This window comes from Capricornis sumatraensis, chromosome 4 (assembly GCF_032405125.1).
Source record: "Capricornis sumatraensis isolate serow.1 chromosome 4, serow.2, whole genome shotgun sequence".
Lineage (NCBI taxonomy): Eukaryota > Metazoa > Chordata > Mammalia > Artiodactyla > Bovidae > Capricornis > Capricornis sumatraensis.
In genome coordinates, this window is record NC_091072.1 from 75102690 (window position 1) to 75119252 (window position 16563).

The following is a 16563-nucleotide window of genomic DNA, read 5'->3' on the forward strand; positions in this document are numbered from 1 at the left end:
AGTAGGTATGTTTGCCTGGGAAAGCAGGAACTGATTGTAGACAGGTAGCTAAGGATACCTTTAGGGGTGAGGAAGGTGTTTTAAAATAGGATTGTGGTGATGGCTGCACAACTGTATACATTTACTAAAAACAGGGAATTCTCTAGCAATCCAGCGGTTAGGACTCTGAACTTTCACTGCCGAGGACCTGGGTTCAATCAGTCCCTGGTCAGGGAACTAAGATCCCACAAGCTGCACAGCATGGCCAAAATTTACAAAAAAAAAAAAAAAATTGTTTTTACTAAAAGTAATAAAACTGTACATTTATAATAGATGAGTTTTATAGTATTTAAATTATACCTCAAAGAACTGCCTTTAAAGGGTCTGGATGTTACAGCACTGTCAAACCACTATAAAAGAGTTTCTAAACACTCTCCATTTTAAAGTATTTCTTTAGTTCACAGACCACAGTTTGAGAAGCACTGATCTTATTGACTTCTGCTAGGTGTTGGGCTAAAAGGCTTGGAGCAATCAATAGTTGTAATTAAAATTCACCTTAACTTAAGCCATACAAGTTTAACTCCACTAAATAGTTCATTAAGAAATTCACAAGTGTTACTGATACAGGAAAATACGGAAACATGGTCTACTGTGGAATAAAACATAACTCATTACAAAATGACACTTAATAAGTGAGTTGTCTCTAGAGAACAAAAACTACCACAGTATCTATCTTTTTAATGTATTATAACTAAATTGATAAAGTCAGTATAATTATTAGACTACTAAAATTAAAAGACGCTTGCTCCTGGGAAGAAAAGTTATGACCAGCCTAGACAGTACATTAAAAAGCAGAGACATTACTTTGCCAACAAAGATCTATCTAATCAAACCTATGGTTTTTCCAGTAGTCATGTACGGATGTGAGAGTTGGACTATAAGGAAAATTGAGCACCAAAGAATTGATACTTTTGAACTGTGGCGTTGGAGAAGACTCTTGAGAGTCCCTTGGACTGAAAGGAGATCCAACCAGTCCATCCTAAAAGAAATCAGTCCTGAATATTCATTGGAAGGACTGATGCTGAAGCTGAAACTCCAATACTTTGGCCACCTGATGCAAAGAATCGACTCATTTGAAAAGACCCTGATGCTGGGAAAGATCGAAAGCTGGAGGAGAAGAGAACAACAGAGAGAGGATGAGATGGTTGGATGGCATCACCGACTCAATGGACATGCATTTGAGTAAACTCCCCGAGCTGGTGATGGACAGGGAGGCCTTGTGTGCTGCAGTGCATGGGGTCACAAAGAGTAGGATACAATTGAGCAACTAAGCTGAACTGAACTGAAAACCCAAAACAATGTAATTTTAAATATATAAATGAATTAAATGAGATAGAATTGTATAAGAATTTTGTATTTTTTTGGTTCAAATATCTGAACCTATATATATATTTAAAACCAATATATATATATAGGTTATATATAAGTATATATTTGTTTCAGAGAAAGTCCTAATGACATAAAAGCTTCCTTTTGTTTCAACTAAGTGTATATGCAGGCTATGTTTAGTTTAAATTTGTTAGCATTTAATGCCTATGATGTGATCTAAATCTACATTTACTGTATACTAATTATAAAAAGCAATGATACTTTTTTTATAGCTGTGGAACAACATAAAGATGAAATAAACAAAGACTCTAGTTTTTAAAAGGCCAAAGCAATCTGCTAAAGTTCACTTTTTTGGGAAAAATTAAATGCTAAACTTTTTAGATGATATTTTTAAAACTTTTCAGTTGATAAATCTCACTCCCTTGAAGAGTTCAGCTTCTTTAGTAATCTAACCATTCTTTAGAGCTCAGATATTCTTTACACAGGTTTGCTATACAATGAAACTATAGCTTTCAAAACCACAAGCAGCTCTGGTATATTGTTTTCTTATAGTGAGGTTTTTGATTTGCCAAGTCAAAACTAAGAAGTTTAAAAGCATTTCCTTCAATTTAAATGTCCATCAACAGACGAAGTGATAAAGTAGATGTGATATATACACACACACACCCCCACCCACCACCACTGGACCACCACTCAAGACATAAAAAAGAAAGCAATTTGCACCAGCAAGGATAGATTTGGACCTAGAGATGATCATATTAAGTGAACAGAGGAAAACAAATATCATATGATACCACTTATGTGGAATCTTAAAAAAAAAAAAAAGATACAAATGAACTTATTTATATAAAACAGAAACAGACTCACACACCTAGCAAACAAAACTTATGGTTACCAAAGGGGACAACGGTGGGGAGGGATAAATTAGGAGTTTGGGATTAACATATATCCACTAATATATCTAAAATAGGTAAACAACAGGGAACTATATTCAATATCTTATAATAACATAATGGAAAAGAACAGTGCATATGTGTATACATACATATCTGAATCACTTTGCTGAACACCTGAAACTAATGTAACACTGTACACTAACTATGCTTCAATTAAAAAAAAAAATTAAGCATTCCCTTCATATTTAGCATGTGAGACCTGGATCTATAGCTTTGTTTTGAATTAAAGAACATCAACTTTAAATTGAAAGTTAAACTAAATGAGGGGAAAAAAATCTAGGATAGCTATGGTCATTCTTTTAACAAATATATTCCAGTTCTGTGTGACAGTTTTAAGTGCTATTTGTCCCTTTACATTTTCGCAGGTCTTCTTGGAAAGCTGAAAAAGTGTAGTCTCTGTTGTCCTTTCCTCTGTATAACTATTTTCGATATTTCTTGACTCTCTGCAATTTACACTTTACTTTACACAAAAAGCTAGAGTCACAATCCCAAAAGGAAAGATAAAGAAGAATCAGTGACTAGAAGCATTTACTCGTTTCATTTCCTGTCTCCAAAGAAACATCAACTCACACGATATAGAATATCCTGCAGTAAGTTATATCCTACCTCTATAACATATGTTCGCCCTCCAAAAAGTACACTTTCAAGATGTGTTTGGATTTCCTGAAATTATATTACAATTTAATGTTTATAAGAGTAGAAAAGCAATTGTTATATGAATTCCCAAACTAGTAACACAAAAAGCTATAATCTAATACCCAGCTAGTTAAAGGGACAACAGATAATGTTGTGAATGTTCCATGCTCTTCTAAAATTAACTGCAGTCATGACTAAAAGATAAGTTATAATCATCAGTAGTACTGCACTAGGTGAGCAAAAGTATAACACCACTCAAAACACATTAAGAGAACGTTTTTTAAAACCACGTACAGATAGAAATGGTGATCATGACTCTACAACTATGTTTTTAACAATTAATGCCCATGTGGAATCTTACCCTTCTGGTTTTGTTTCCTAGACATTGCAGGTTTCTTTAATCTCAAAAAATGCAGAAGAGAAGTATTATTTTGCCTTGTCTTGGTTCTGACTGTAGTTATCTTTGATTTAAAAGGAGGTGACCGAAGGCTGTAGTTGGAGGTGATAAATATAAAATTCTGGTTATTTGAAATCCTGTTCACTAGCCGTCGATCTCTTTTTCTTCTCTCATATCAAATTCGTGTCAAGAAATATCATTGCAGACATTCATGTCTCTTTTTCCAGGGAGATTCTAGGGGGAAAACAAACACACACACATATTCACTATGACAGTAACCGCTATACAAAAAGTTTAACAGATATCCACATGCTTTATTTCATACTTTTTCTAAATGAAACTAGTTATTAAAAGAAAACTACTCGAGGATTTCCCTGTTGGTACAGTGGGTAACAGTCTGCCTGCCAATGCAGGTTCATGGGTTCAATCCCTGGTCCAGGAAGATTCCATGTGCTGCAGAGCAACTAAAGCCCGTGGGCTACAACTACTGAGCCCGCATGCCGCAACTACTGAAGCCCGTGCGCCTAGAGCCTGTGCTCCACAATGAGAAGCCACCACAAGAAGAAGCCCCTGCACCTCAACAAAGAACAATCCCTGCTCTCCACAACTAGAGAAAGCCTGCGTGTAGCAAGAAGACCCAGCGCAACCAAAAACAAACAAATTATTTTAAAAAGAGAGAGAGAGAAAAACCAAGCTATTCACTTGTTTAAAAAAAAAACTACTCTAGAAAGAATAGAGTTGTAAGAAGCAATATTTTAATTAATACAACATTGTAAATCAACTATAATTCGATTTTTTAAAGTTTCTCAAAAAAGAAATCATTGTAAACCTTTTCTTAAAAAAGCAATAATTTGCTCCTTAAGAAATTTTAATCTTATAATCAAACTATCTTCTCAGTTCAGAAAGCATGTTTTCTTATTCTTCTTGTGTCTTTCTCAAAAATCTTATCTCTATCTCTACTTCACAAACTAAAATAGTTACTTCTTATCACTCCCTAAGATCTCTCTTACCACCTGCTCTTCCTATATAAATCAAAGGTCTTTTCTCTTCCTCTATAATTTCCTTTATCTAACCCTTCCTCAGGTTTCCCAGCTCAAAGATAGTTGCAAGACATTTGGGAGGAGGGTGAGAGGGAAAAGGAGAGAATAAAGGGAATTTAATAAGGAAAACTGAAACATCAGAATATGGATTAGCCAATACTACAGAAAGCTTTTATAAATTGCAAATATACAAATGCCTTTTTCCTCCCTTGTTACTAAACATTTAATACATACATGTCCAAAATTTCTAGGTAAAGAAAGCATGAGGAGGATCATGGAATTCTTATACCTAGAAACCTGATAGAAAAAAAAAAAAGAAACTTTATAAAATGTAACCCAAGAAGGAAATAAGAGTAAACTTATATGAAATATTTTTTCAGTGTGGAGAATAAAAGGGATAAATCACGAGTAAGTTAAAAAAAAAAATCCATCAAGAGTAAAAGCCTGTTCTCAGAGTCGCTCTGTTGTGCACCTGAAACTATCACAACATTGTTAACTGGCTATACTCCAATATTCCAGTGGTCATGTGTGGATGTGAGAGTTGGACTGTGAAGAAAGCTGAGAGCCGAAGAATTAATGCTTTTGAACTGTGGTGTTGGAGAAGACTCTTGAGAGTCCCTTGGACTGCAACGAGATCCAACCAGTCCATTCTGAAGGAGATCAGCCCTGGGTGTTCATTGGAAGGAATGATGCCAAAGCTGAAACTCCAATACTTTGGCCACCTCATGCGAAGAGTTGACTCATTGGAAAAGACTCTGATGCTGGGAGGGACTGGGGGCAGGAGGAGAAGTGGATGACAGGATGAGATGGCTGGATGGCATCACTGACTCGATGGATGTGAATTTGAGTGAACTCTGGAGTTGGTGATGGACAGGGAGGCCTGGCGTGCTGCGATTCATGGGGTCGCAAGGAGTCGGACAGGACTGAGCGACTGAACTAAACTGATACTCCAATATAAAATAAAGTTTAAAAAAAAAGGATAAATGTAAAATAAAGACTTCAGAGCAAGAGCCTCTTAGGGAATTCCTTGACAGTCCAATGGTTAGCACTCTGAGCTTTCATTGCCATGTGCCTGGATTCGATCCTTGACTGGGGAACTGAGATCCTGCAACGTGCAATCAATAAAAATGACACAGCAACTATCAAATCTCCAGTAACAAAAGAGAAAGACAATGAGAGAAAATAAATTACCATGTAGCGGATAGCAGAATAAGAACTAAACCTGGAAAACAATATAACCCCCCAAATCAAAGATTTTTCATTGAATACTTATTTGAATACTTTAAATAAGAATTTAGATTAAATAAAATAAGAGCTAGGAAATAAAGGAAAGAATGAATAAGGATAAATAGAATGAAAAGAAAGATGACTGCAAAGCTAAGAAAATCTGAAAAACAAAATACTACAATTACAGATTTAATAAGGTATCAGAAACAACAGATTCAAATGAAAATAGAATGAATGAGATGGAGAAATGGGATGGCTTTCAGAATAATAATAATAAAAACATAAAAGAAGTTAAAGCAATTAGAAGATAATATTAGAAGATAAAAATTATCTAATCTAAGGATAATTAGAATCAATATAATAGACTCCAAAAACAGAGGACTCAATAAAGGGATCAGAAAAAACATTCACAGATGAAATACAGGAAAATTCCTTTGAAATAAGCGATCAGTATCGTTCCCTCCCTACTACCAATCCATCAGAAGAAATCCTCTCTGTTCTACCTTTTACATACACCAGAACTGGCCCACTTCTTACCATCTCCATTTGCAACCACCTTTGTCCAAGACACAATTATTTCTCACCAGCACTGCTATAATCAAGACTATAATAGTCTCCTAACTGGCATCCTGAGTCTGCTATTCTGCCACTCTCTAGCTTCTGTTTCACATAGCTGTTTTAAAATTATAAGACATTATGTCCCAACTACGCCGTTCAAAGCCCTCCAGCAGCTCCTCATTTCATTCAAAGTAAAAGCCAGAGCCCTCAGAGTGGCTTAAAAGGTGTTATCTGCTCTACCACCCTGTCCGCATGCACCCTTTCCCTCTCTGACCTCACATCCTGCCACTCTTCCTCTCAGGTATTCTATACCAGCCACACTGGCCTCTTTATTGTGAAATACAGGAAAGGCCCTTAAGGTGTTGCCTCTGCCAGCAATGTTCTTCCCTAGATAGCTACATGGAATATTTCCTCACCTCCTTTAGGCTTTTTCTCAAATGTCACCTTCTCTGCAGTTGTTCATAAGAAACTGCTGAACTTGGGGTGAGAACAGGGGGAGTCTCTGGCATTACTGTCTGAAGTACTCCCATCCCCAGAGGTCAGTGGGGAAGTTGGTTCTACCAAGGTGGTAAAAACCAGCAGCTTCACTGACAAAGAAGGCTGACTTTACTTAAAGCAAAGCACAGAAAAAGCCCATGCCTATCCTATCCACATTGTCAGTAAGAGTTTGCATTCTTGGGAGCAAACAGAAAAGCAAGACCAAGGGCTCCAATAGCCTGAGGTCACCGTCATGTTAGTGCAAACAATGGGGCAGCAAACTAGTCAGAAATTAAAAAAGGAAATCTGGAGAAGAAACTATAAGGGACCTTGATAAATGTCTACACATTCACACACCAGGAGCCTGCATAAACAGGCAGAAAAGACACAAAAGGGCCCAGTGGAAGGTAAAAGTTAGGGCAGACTTTGAAATGGTCTGAACTTGGAAGGAGCTTCCTCAAACAGGTAAAGATCAGCAGAGAGTAGAAGTCTTACTCAGTATTTAGCACAATAGCTAGCACAGTATCTAGCAATCTCTGACCAATCATTAACTGACCACTAAGCAATGCAGATGCAGGTGTCACTCCAGGAAGCCAGACACAAAAATTAAAACAGAAATTAAAATAACAAAAAACTGAGCAGATATCAGCAGTCATACACCACACAGAAAAATTCCACAGATTTAGCTCAGGCAAGTTACTTTAAAAACAACGATAATAACAAAGCAACAACAACTCTCAAAAGGGAAAAAAATCAGAATCCAAAACTGCTACAATATATTAATATCCACAGTTTCAACAAAAATTTGTAAGATGTAAAAATGCAAGAAAGTATGACCCAAACTGAGAAGGGAAAAAAGACCCCATGTGACTGAAAATATCCCTGAGTAGACCCAATGCCAGCCTTAGCAAACATAGACTTCAAAGTGCTTTAAAAGACTAAGGAAAACTTTCTATTTGTTTAAGGCATTGTTCTTATAATTTTCCTTAGTCTTTTAAAGCACTTTCTCAACAACAAAAAATAATTATAAAAAAGATGAACCAAAAGCCGAGTTGAACACTGAAGCAGAATAAAAAATAAACCTGAAGAAAGAGTAATAGAAATTACCTAATCTGAAAAGAGAGAAAAGAATAAAGAAAAACAAACATAGCCTTAAAGACCTGTGGAACAATGTCAAATGTACCAACATACATGAATTACGAGTTCCAGAAGTGGAAAGGATATAGAAACAGTGAGCAGAAACTATACAAACTGACTTTTACAATTAATCTACACTTTAAGAAGCTAAATGAACCATGACAACAGAAACACAGAAATCCATACCTAGATATATAGTAAAACTGATGAAAGCCCCAAACAGAAAATCTTGGGAGTATCATTTTACAGGGACACAAAGATATAACTAGTGGCTAACTTCTCATCAGAAACAAGGGAGGCCAGAAGGCAATGAAATAACATATTCAAAATGCTGAAAGAATATACTGTCAAGTAAGAATTCTGTATCCACAGATGGCTAATAAACACATAAAAGATGCTCAACACTGCTCATTATTACAGAAATGCAAATCTAAACTACAATGAGGTATCACCTAACACTGGTCAGAATAGCCACCATCAAAAAATCCACTAACAATAAATGCTGGAGAGGGTATGGCGAAAAGGGAACCCTCTTGCACTGTTGATGAGAATACAAATTGATAACAGCCATTATGGAGAACAGTGTGGAGATTCCTTAAAAAACTAGGAATAAAACTACCATATGACCCAACAATCCCACTATTGGACATATACTCTGAGGAAACCATAACTGACGAAGACACATGACCCCACTGTTCACTGCAGCACTATTTACCACAGTTAGGACATGGAAGCAACCTAGATGTCCACTGACAGGGGAGTGGATAAAGAAGTTGTGGTACACATATACAACGGAATGTTCAGTTCAGTTCAGGTCAGTCGCTCGGTCGTGTCCGACTCTTTGTGACCCCATGAATCGCAGCACCCCAGGCCTCCCTGTCCATCACCAACTCCCGGAGTTCACTCAAACTCAAGTCCATTGAGTCAGTGATGCCATCCAGCCATCTAATCCTCGGTCGTCCCCTTCTCCTGCCCCCAATCCCTCCCAGCATCAGGGTCTTTTCCAATGAGTTAACTCTTCACATAAGGTGGCCTAAGTACTGGAGTTTCAGCTTTAGCATCATTCCTTCCAAAGAAATCCCAGGGCTGATCTCCTTCAGAATGGACTGGTTGATCTCCTTGCAGTCCAAGGGACTCTCAAGAGTCTTCTCCAACACCACAGTTCAAAAGCATCAATTCTTCGGCACTCAGCCTTCTTCACAGTCCAACTCTCACATCCATACATGACCACTGGAAAAACCACAGCCTTGACTAGACGGCCCTTTGTTGGCAAAGTAATGTCTCTGCTTTTGAATATGCTATCTAGGTTGGTCATAATTTCCTTCCAAGAAGTAAGCATCTTTTAATTTCATGGCTGTAGTCACCATCTGCAGTGATTTTGAAGCCCCCAACAATAAAGTCTGACACTGTTTCCACTGTTTCCCCATCTATTTCCCACGAAGTGATGGGACCAGATGCCATGATCTTCATTTTCTGAATGTTGCGCTTTAAGCCAACTTTTTCACTCTCCTTTTTCACTTTCATCAAGAGGCTTTTTAGTTCCTCTTCACTTTCTGTCATAAGAGTGGTGTCATCTGCATATCTGAGGTTATTGATATTTCTCCCGGCAATCTTGATTCCAGCTTGTGCTCAGCCATATAAAGGAACAAATTTGACTGCATTCTAATAAGGTGGATGAACCGAGAACCTATTACACACAGTGAAGTGAGTCACAGAAAGATAAATATTGTATTCTAACACATATATATGGAACCTAGAAGGATGGTACTGATAAACCTATTTGTAGGGCAGCAGTGGAGACAGACATGGAGAAAAGACTTGTTGACACAGAGGGGGAAGGGCAGTGGGACAAACAGAGAGAACAGCATTGAAACATATGCACTGCAATATGTAATTTAGATAGCTAGCAAAATTTACTGTATGAGGCAGGGAGCTCAAATCAGTGCCCTGTGATAATCTAGAAGGGCAAGATGGGGAGGAAGGTGGGACAAAGGTTCAGGAGGGAGGGGACATACCTATACCTATGGCTGATTCATGTTCATATATTGCAGAGGCCAACACAATATTGCAAAGTAATCATCCTTCAATTAAAAAAATAAATAAATAAAAATTAAAAAAAATAAAAAGAATATTGTATCCAGATAGCTAAACTGTCTTTCAGAAATGAAGATGGGGGTTCCTTGGTGGCTTCGTAGTAAAGAATCTGCCTGCCAATGCAGGAGACATGGGTTCAATCCCTGATTCGGGAAGAGTCTACATGCCGCAGAGCAACTAAACGCATGTGCCACAACTATTGAGCCTGTGCTCTAGAGCCCAGGAACCGCAACTCCTGAGCACACTGGCTGCAACTACAACAGCCTGCATGTCCTAGAGCTCATGCTCCACAGCAAGAGAAGTCACCACAATGAGAAGCCTGTGCACCACAGCTAGAGAGTAGCCCTGCTGGCCTAACTAGAGGAAACCTGTGCAGCAATGAAAACCCAGCACAGCAAACATAGAAATAAAATGATTTTATAAAATGAACATGAAACAGAAACATCCCCAATAAATTAAGAGAATCCACTGACACCAGAGGGTAACTTGAATCTACACAAAGAAATGAAAAGTACTGGGAAAAGGAAATATATGGGTAAATATAAAAGAATCCATTCTAAAAATTTTATTCTCTTGGGACTTCCCTGGTGGGTCCAGTAGTTAGGACTCTGTACTTCCAATGCAGGGGATGTGAATTTGATCCCTGTTTGGGAAACATAAGATTCCACATGCCATATATGTATATATATATATACATATATATATGTATATATTCTCTAAAATTATTTAAAAGATTGTATAAAGCAGTAATAACAACACTATTGTTATGTTTATAACAAATATAATATATACGACAATTACTGTACAAAGGAGGGAGTAAGAAATGCTATCCTACAGAATTAAACTAGCATTAATCTAAAGTAGACTGTGATAAATTAATGTGCATTTTGGAATGTCTAGAGCAAGCACTAAGAAAATAACTCACCACTTGGAAGCCTTTGTATTTTAAATTATTTGCTTCTTTTAAATTGACCACATTAGCAATTTCTACCTTGCTTAGTATACGGACAACTGTCCTCACTAAACAAAATACACAACATCAGGTATTTCTCACTGAAAAACAGTGTTGAGTTTCTACTGAGGTTTTCTCCAGTTGTTGTGATAGGGGTTAACTATTCTTTTTATTTTCTGGAGAAGAAATACAAACCCGTCAAGTTTATAATATAAAGAGTGGTACTTCAAAAGTCTGGAGACATAAAGGGTAGCTGATTTAAAATTTAAAAAAGGAAAAGAAAATAACTCAAAGACAGCAAAAACAAAAGATAACAGCAAAACAAAATAATTAAAATCATACACTTAAAAAAAATCTATGAGCTATTTAAAATCCTAAAAGATGATATTGTGATTAAAAAGAATGCATTTGAATCTGTTCTAATGAGGTGGATGAAACTGGATGGAGCCTATTACAGAGTGAAGTAAGTCAGAAAGAAAAAGACCAATACAGTATATTAATGCATAAGTATGGAATTTAGAAAGATTGTAATCATGACCCTATATGCGAGACAGCAAGAGAGACACAGATGTAAAGAACAGACTTTTGGACTCTGTGGGAGTAGGCAAGGGTGGGATGATTTGAGAGAATAGCATTGAAACATGTATATTACCATACGTGAAACAGATCGCCAGTCCAGGTTCAATGCATGAGACAGGGCGCTCAGGGTCAGTGCACTGGGACAACTCCGAGGGCTGAGATGGAGGGGGAGGTGGGAGGGGGGTTCAGGATGGGGGACACATGTACACCCATGGCTGATTCATGTCAATGTATGGCAAAAACCACTGCAATATTATAAACTAATTAGCCTCCAATTAAACAAATTAATTTTTTAAAAAGATGATGCTGTGAAAGTGCTGCACTCAATATGCCAGCAAATTTGGAAAACTCAGAGTGGCCACAGGACTGGAAAAGGTCAGTTTTCATTCCAATCCCAAAGAAGGGCAATGCCAGAGAATGTTCAAACTACTACACAATTGCACTCATCTCACACTCTAGCAAAGTAATGCTCAAAATTCTCCAAGCCGGGCTTCAAAAGCACGTGAACTGAGAACTTCCAGATGTTCAAGCTGGATTTAGAAAAGGCAAAGGAACCAGAGATCAAATTGCCAACATCCACTGGATCATCGAAAAAGCAAGAGAGTTCCAGAAAAACATCTACTTCTGCTTTATTGACTATGTCAAAGCCTTTGACTGTGTAGATCACAACAAACTGGGAAATTCTTAAAGAGATAGGAATACCAGACCACATGACCTGCCTCTTGACAAATCTGTATGCAGGCCAAGAAGCAACAGTTAGAATTGGACATGGAGTAACAGACTGGTTCCAAACCGGGAAAGGAGTACATCAAGGCTGTATATTGTCACCCTGATTATTTAATCTATATGCAGAGTACATCATGAGAAATGCTGGGCTGGGTGAAGCACAAGCTGAAATCAAGATTGCTGGGAGAAATATCAATAACCTCAGATACGCAGATGACACCACCCTTACGGCAGAAAGCAAAGAAGAACTAAAGTCTCTTGATGAAAGTGAAAGAGGAGAGTGAAAAAGTTGGCTTTAAACTCAACATTCAGAAAACGAAGATCATGGCATCCAGTCCCATCACTTCATGGCAAATAGATGGGGAAACAGTGGAAACAGTGACAGATTTTATTTTGGGGGGGCTCCAAAATCACTGCAGATGGTGACTGCAACCATGAAATTAAAAGATGCTTGCTCCTTGGAAGAAAAGTTATGACCAACCTAGACAGCATATTAAAAAGCAGAGACATTACTTTGCCAACAAAGGTTTGTCTAGTCGCTATGTTTTTCCAGGAGTCATGTACAGACGTGAGAGTTGGACTATAAAGAAAGTTGAGCACCAAAAAATTAATTGATGCTTTTGAACTCTGGTGTTGGAGAAGACTCTTGAGAGTCCCTTGGACTGCAAGGAGATCCAAGCAGTCTATCCTAATGGAAATCAGTTCTGAATATTCATTGGAAGGACTGATGCTGAAGCTGAAACTCCAATACTTCGGCCATCTGATGCGAAGAACTGATTCATTTGAAAAGACTCTTATGCTGGGAAAGATCGAAGGCGGGAGGAGAAGGGGATGAGATGGTTGGATAGCATCACCGACTCAATGGACATGAGTTTGAGTAAACTCCAGGAGTTGGTGATGGACAGGGAGGTCTGGTATGCTGCAATCCATGGGGTCGTAAAGTGTCGGCAACGACTGAGCGACCGAACTGAACACAAAATAAGGTAATAAAGGAGGAACAATTAAACCAAAATATATAATATAAAAAACAAAAACCAAAATGGCAGAGAGAAAGCTAGCTATATAAAAATTATATTAAATATGAATGGATTATGAAGGCAGAGGAACCAGAGATCACATTGCAACATCTACTGGTTCATAGATAAAGCAAGAGAATTCCAGAAAAACATCTACTTCTGCTTCATTGACTATGTTAAAGGCTTCAATTGTGTGGATAAGAACAAACTATGGAAAATTCTTCAAGAGATGGGAATACCAGACCACATTACCTGCCTCCTGAGAAATCTGTATGCAGGTCAAAAACAACAGTTACAACCGGACATGGAACAATAGACTGGTTCAAAATTGGGAAAGAGTACACCAAGGCTGTATATTGTCACTCTGCTTATTTAACTTCTACACAGAGTACATCATGTGAAATGCCGAGCTGGATGAAGCACAAGCTGGAATCAAGACTGCTGGAAAAAACAGCAATAACCTCAGATATGCAGATGACACCCCTATGGCAGAAAGCGAAGAGGAACTAAAGAGCCTCTTGATGAAAGTGAAAGAGGAGAGTGAAAAAGTTGGCTTAAAACTCAACTTTCAAAAAAATAAGATCATAGCACCTGGTCCCATCACTTCATAGCAAATAGATGGGGCAACAATGGATACAGTAAGAGACTTTATTTTCTTCAACTCCAAAATCCCTGTGGATGGTGACTGCAGCCATGAAATTAAAAGATGCTTGCTTCCAGGAAGAAAAGCTATGACTAATCTAGACAGCATATTAAAAAGCAGAGACATTACTTTACCTACAAAGGTCCATCTAGTCAAAGCTATGGTTTTCCCAGTAGTCATGTAGGGATGTAAGAGTTGGACTATAAAGAAGGCTGAGTGCCAAAGAATTGATGCTTTTGAACTGTGGTGCTGGAGAAGACTCTTGAGAGTCCCTTGGACCGCAAGGAGATCCAACCTGTTTATCCTAAAGGAAATCAGTCCTGAATATCCATAGGAAGGACTGATGCTGAAGTTCCAACACTTTGGCCACCTGATGCAAAAAGCCGACTCATTGGAAAAGACCCTGATGCTGGGAAAGAGTGAGGGCAGGAGGAGAAGGGGACAACAGAGGATGAGATGGTTGGATGGCATCACCAACTCAATGGACATGAGTTTCTACAAACTCTGGGAGATGGTGAAGGACAGGGCTCTTAACTTACACCACATACAAAAACCAACTCAAAATGGATTAAAGACCTAAACATAAGATCTAAAACTCCTGGAAGAAAACACAGAGGAAAAGCTTCATGATACTGACGTTGGCAGTGATTTCTTGAATATGACACCAAAAGCAGCCAAAAAAAGCAAAAATTGACAAACTGGACCATCAGAAAATTAAAAACTTCTGTACATCAAAAATAATCAACGGAGTGAAAATACTAGCAAATCATATATCTGATAAGGGTTTAATAATCAAAATATATAAAGAACCCCTACAACTTAACACAGAAAAATAAATGACCCAACTTAAAAATGGACAAACAACTTGAACAGACGTTTCTCCAAAGAAGATAAGCAAACAGTCAACAAACACATGGAAAGATGCTTGACATCACTCAGAGCTAGAGTGATGTCACAAGTCAAAATCACCGTGAGATATCACCTCATATCGATTAGGATGGCTGCGAACAAAAACAACAGCAGCAACAAAACAAAACACACACAGACACAAAACCAGAAAATTAGTGTTGCTGAAGATATAGAAAAATTGGAACGCTTGCGCACTGTTGGTTGGAATATAAAATGGTGTAGCCACTGTGGAAAATAATAAGAAGGTTTCTCAAAATTTTAAAATAGAACTACTATATCCAGCAATCCCACCTCTGGGTATATATCCAAAAGAAATTAAAGCAGGATATCGAAGAAGTATTTGCACGTCCATGTTCACTGTAGCATTATCTGTAACAGACAAGAGATGGAAACAACCCAAATGTCTATCGACAGACGACTGGGTAAACGAGATGTGGCATATACATGCAATGGAATATTATCTGGCTTTTAAAAAGAAGGAAATCTTAATACATGCCACAAAATGAATGAACCCTGAGGATATTACGCCAAATGAAGTGTCAGTCATAAAAAAGAAAAATACTGTATGATTCCACTTAGATAGGGTATCTAAAGCACTGAAATCCACACAAACAGAAGGGAGAATGGTGGTTAGCCAGAGACTAGAGGGAGAGGGAAATGGAATGTTGTGATTTTATAGGTACAGGCTCACCTTGGAGAGATTGCAGGTTCAGTTCTGTATCACTGCAACAAAGTGAACATCACAATAAAGCAAGCCACAGAAACTTTTTGGTTTCTCAGTGCATACAGAGTTATGTTTACACTACACTGTAGTCTATTTAGTGTGCAATAGCATTATGTCTAAAAAAAAATGTATGTACTTTAGTTTAAAAATACATTATTGACATGAATCCACCATGGGTGCACATGCGATCCCAAACATGAACCCCCCTCCCACCTCCCTCCTCACAACATTCCTCTGGGTCATTATTGTAAAGTAAAATAAAGTAAAAATTAAAATTAAAAATACATTATTGCTAAAAGAATGCTAACCATCATCTGACAATGCAGGGTTGTCACAAACCTTCAATATGTTTTAAAAAAAAAAAAAGCAATATCTGTGAAATACAATAAAGTGAAACACAATAAAGCAAAGTCTGCCTGTAATTTCAACGTTTGTGTCTCAGGGAATAGGGAAGCCTGAGGAGAGGGAAGAGAGGTAGGGGAATGGTCAGTCGGCGGGTCAGTCAGAATCGATTAAATTTTCCTCCCGTTTTGGCATGGTTTGTGGCACTCTAAAACAATTACAGTAGTAACATAAAAAATCGCTGATCAGAGATCACCATAACAAACATAGCAATAATAAAAACATTCGAAATACTGGGAGAATTACCAAAATGTGACAGAGACGCGCAAAGTGAGCAATGCCAGTGGAAAGATGGCACCGATAGATGTGCTTAATGTCTATCAGCTAGTTTGATAAATTATGGTTTATTCACACGATGAGATACTATGCAAATATTTTTAAGGAAAGAGAACATCCTTTTATATATTGATATAAGATATATTGTTAAGTAAATGATGGGGAGAAGAATAATTTATACTATCATATATATATAAATATTGTGTATCTGAAAGGATAAGCAGGAAACTAGCCAACAGTGATGATCCACTGAAGAACGGAAACTGAAAAAATAGGAAACAAGGTTAAGAAAGACTTTTTAATCACCTTTTTTATTTGTTTCAATCAACCTTTTATATATTTCTTGCACTGAAACATATAAGCATATTATCTCTTCAAAACAATTGTAATACTTTTTTAAAAAGACTCATTCCCAGCAAATTAAACCAAAGCTGAAAACTCTGTTT

At 37.6% G+C, this 16563-nt stretch overlaps 1 protein-coding gene across 1 annotated transcript in view; it reads right to left on the reverse strand.

Moving 5' to 3' along the window:
- Window positions 1-3537, reverse strand: part of SPATS2 (spermatogenesis associated serine rich 2) — a 73355-nt gene extending 69818 nt beyond the window's left edge. The window contains exon 1 of the mRNA XM_068971069.1: window positions 3322-3537. Coding sequence (XP_068827170.1) covers window positions 3322-3346 — 25 coding nt within the window. The 5' untranslated portion in view covers window positions 3347-3537. The remainder of the gene's footprint in view (window positions 1-3321) is intronic.
- Window positions 3538-16563: the final 13026 nt, after the last annotated feature.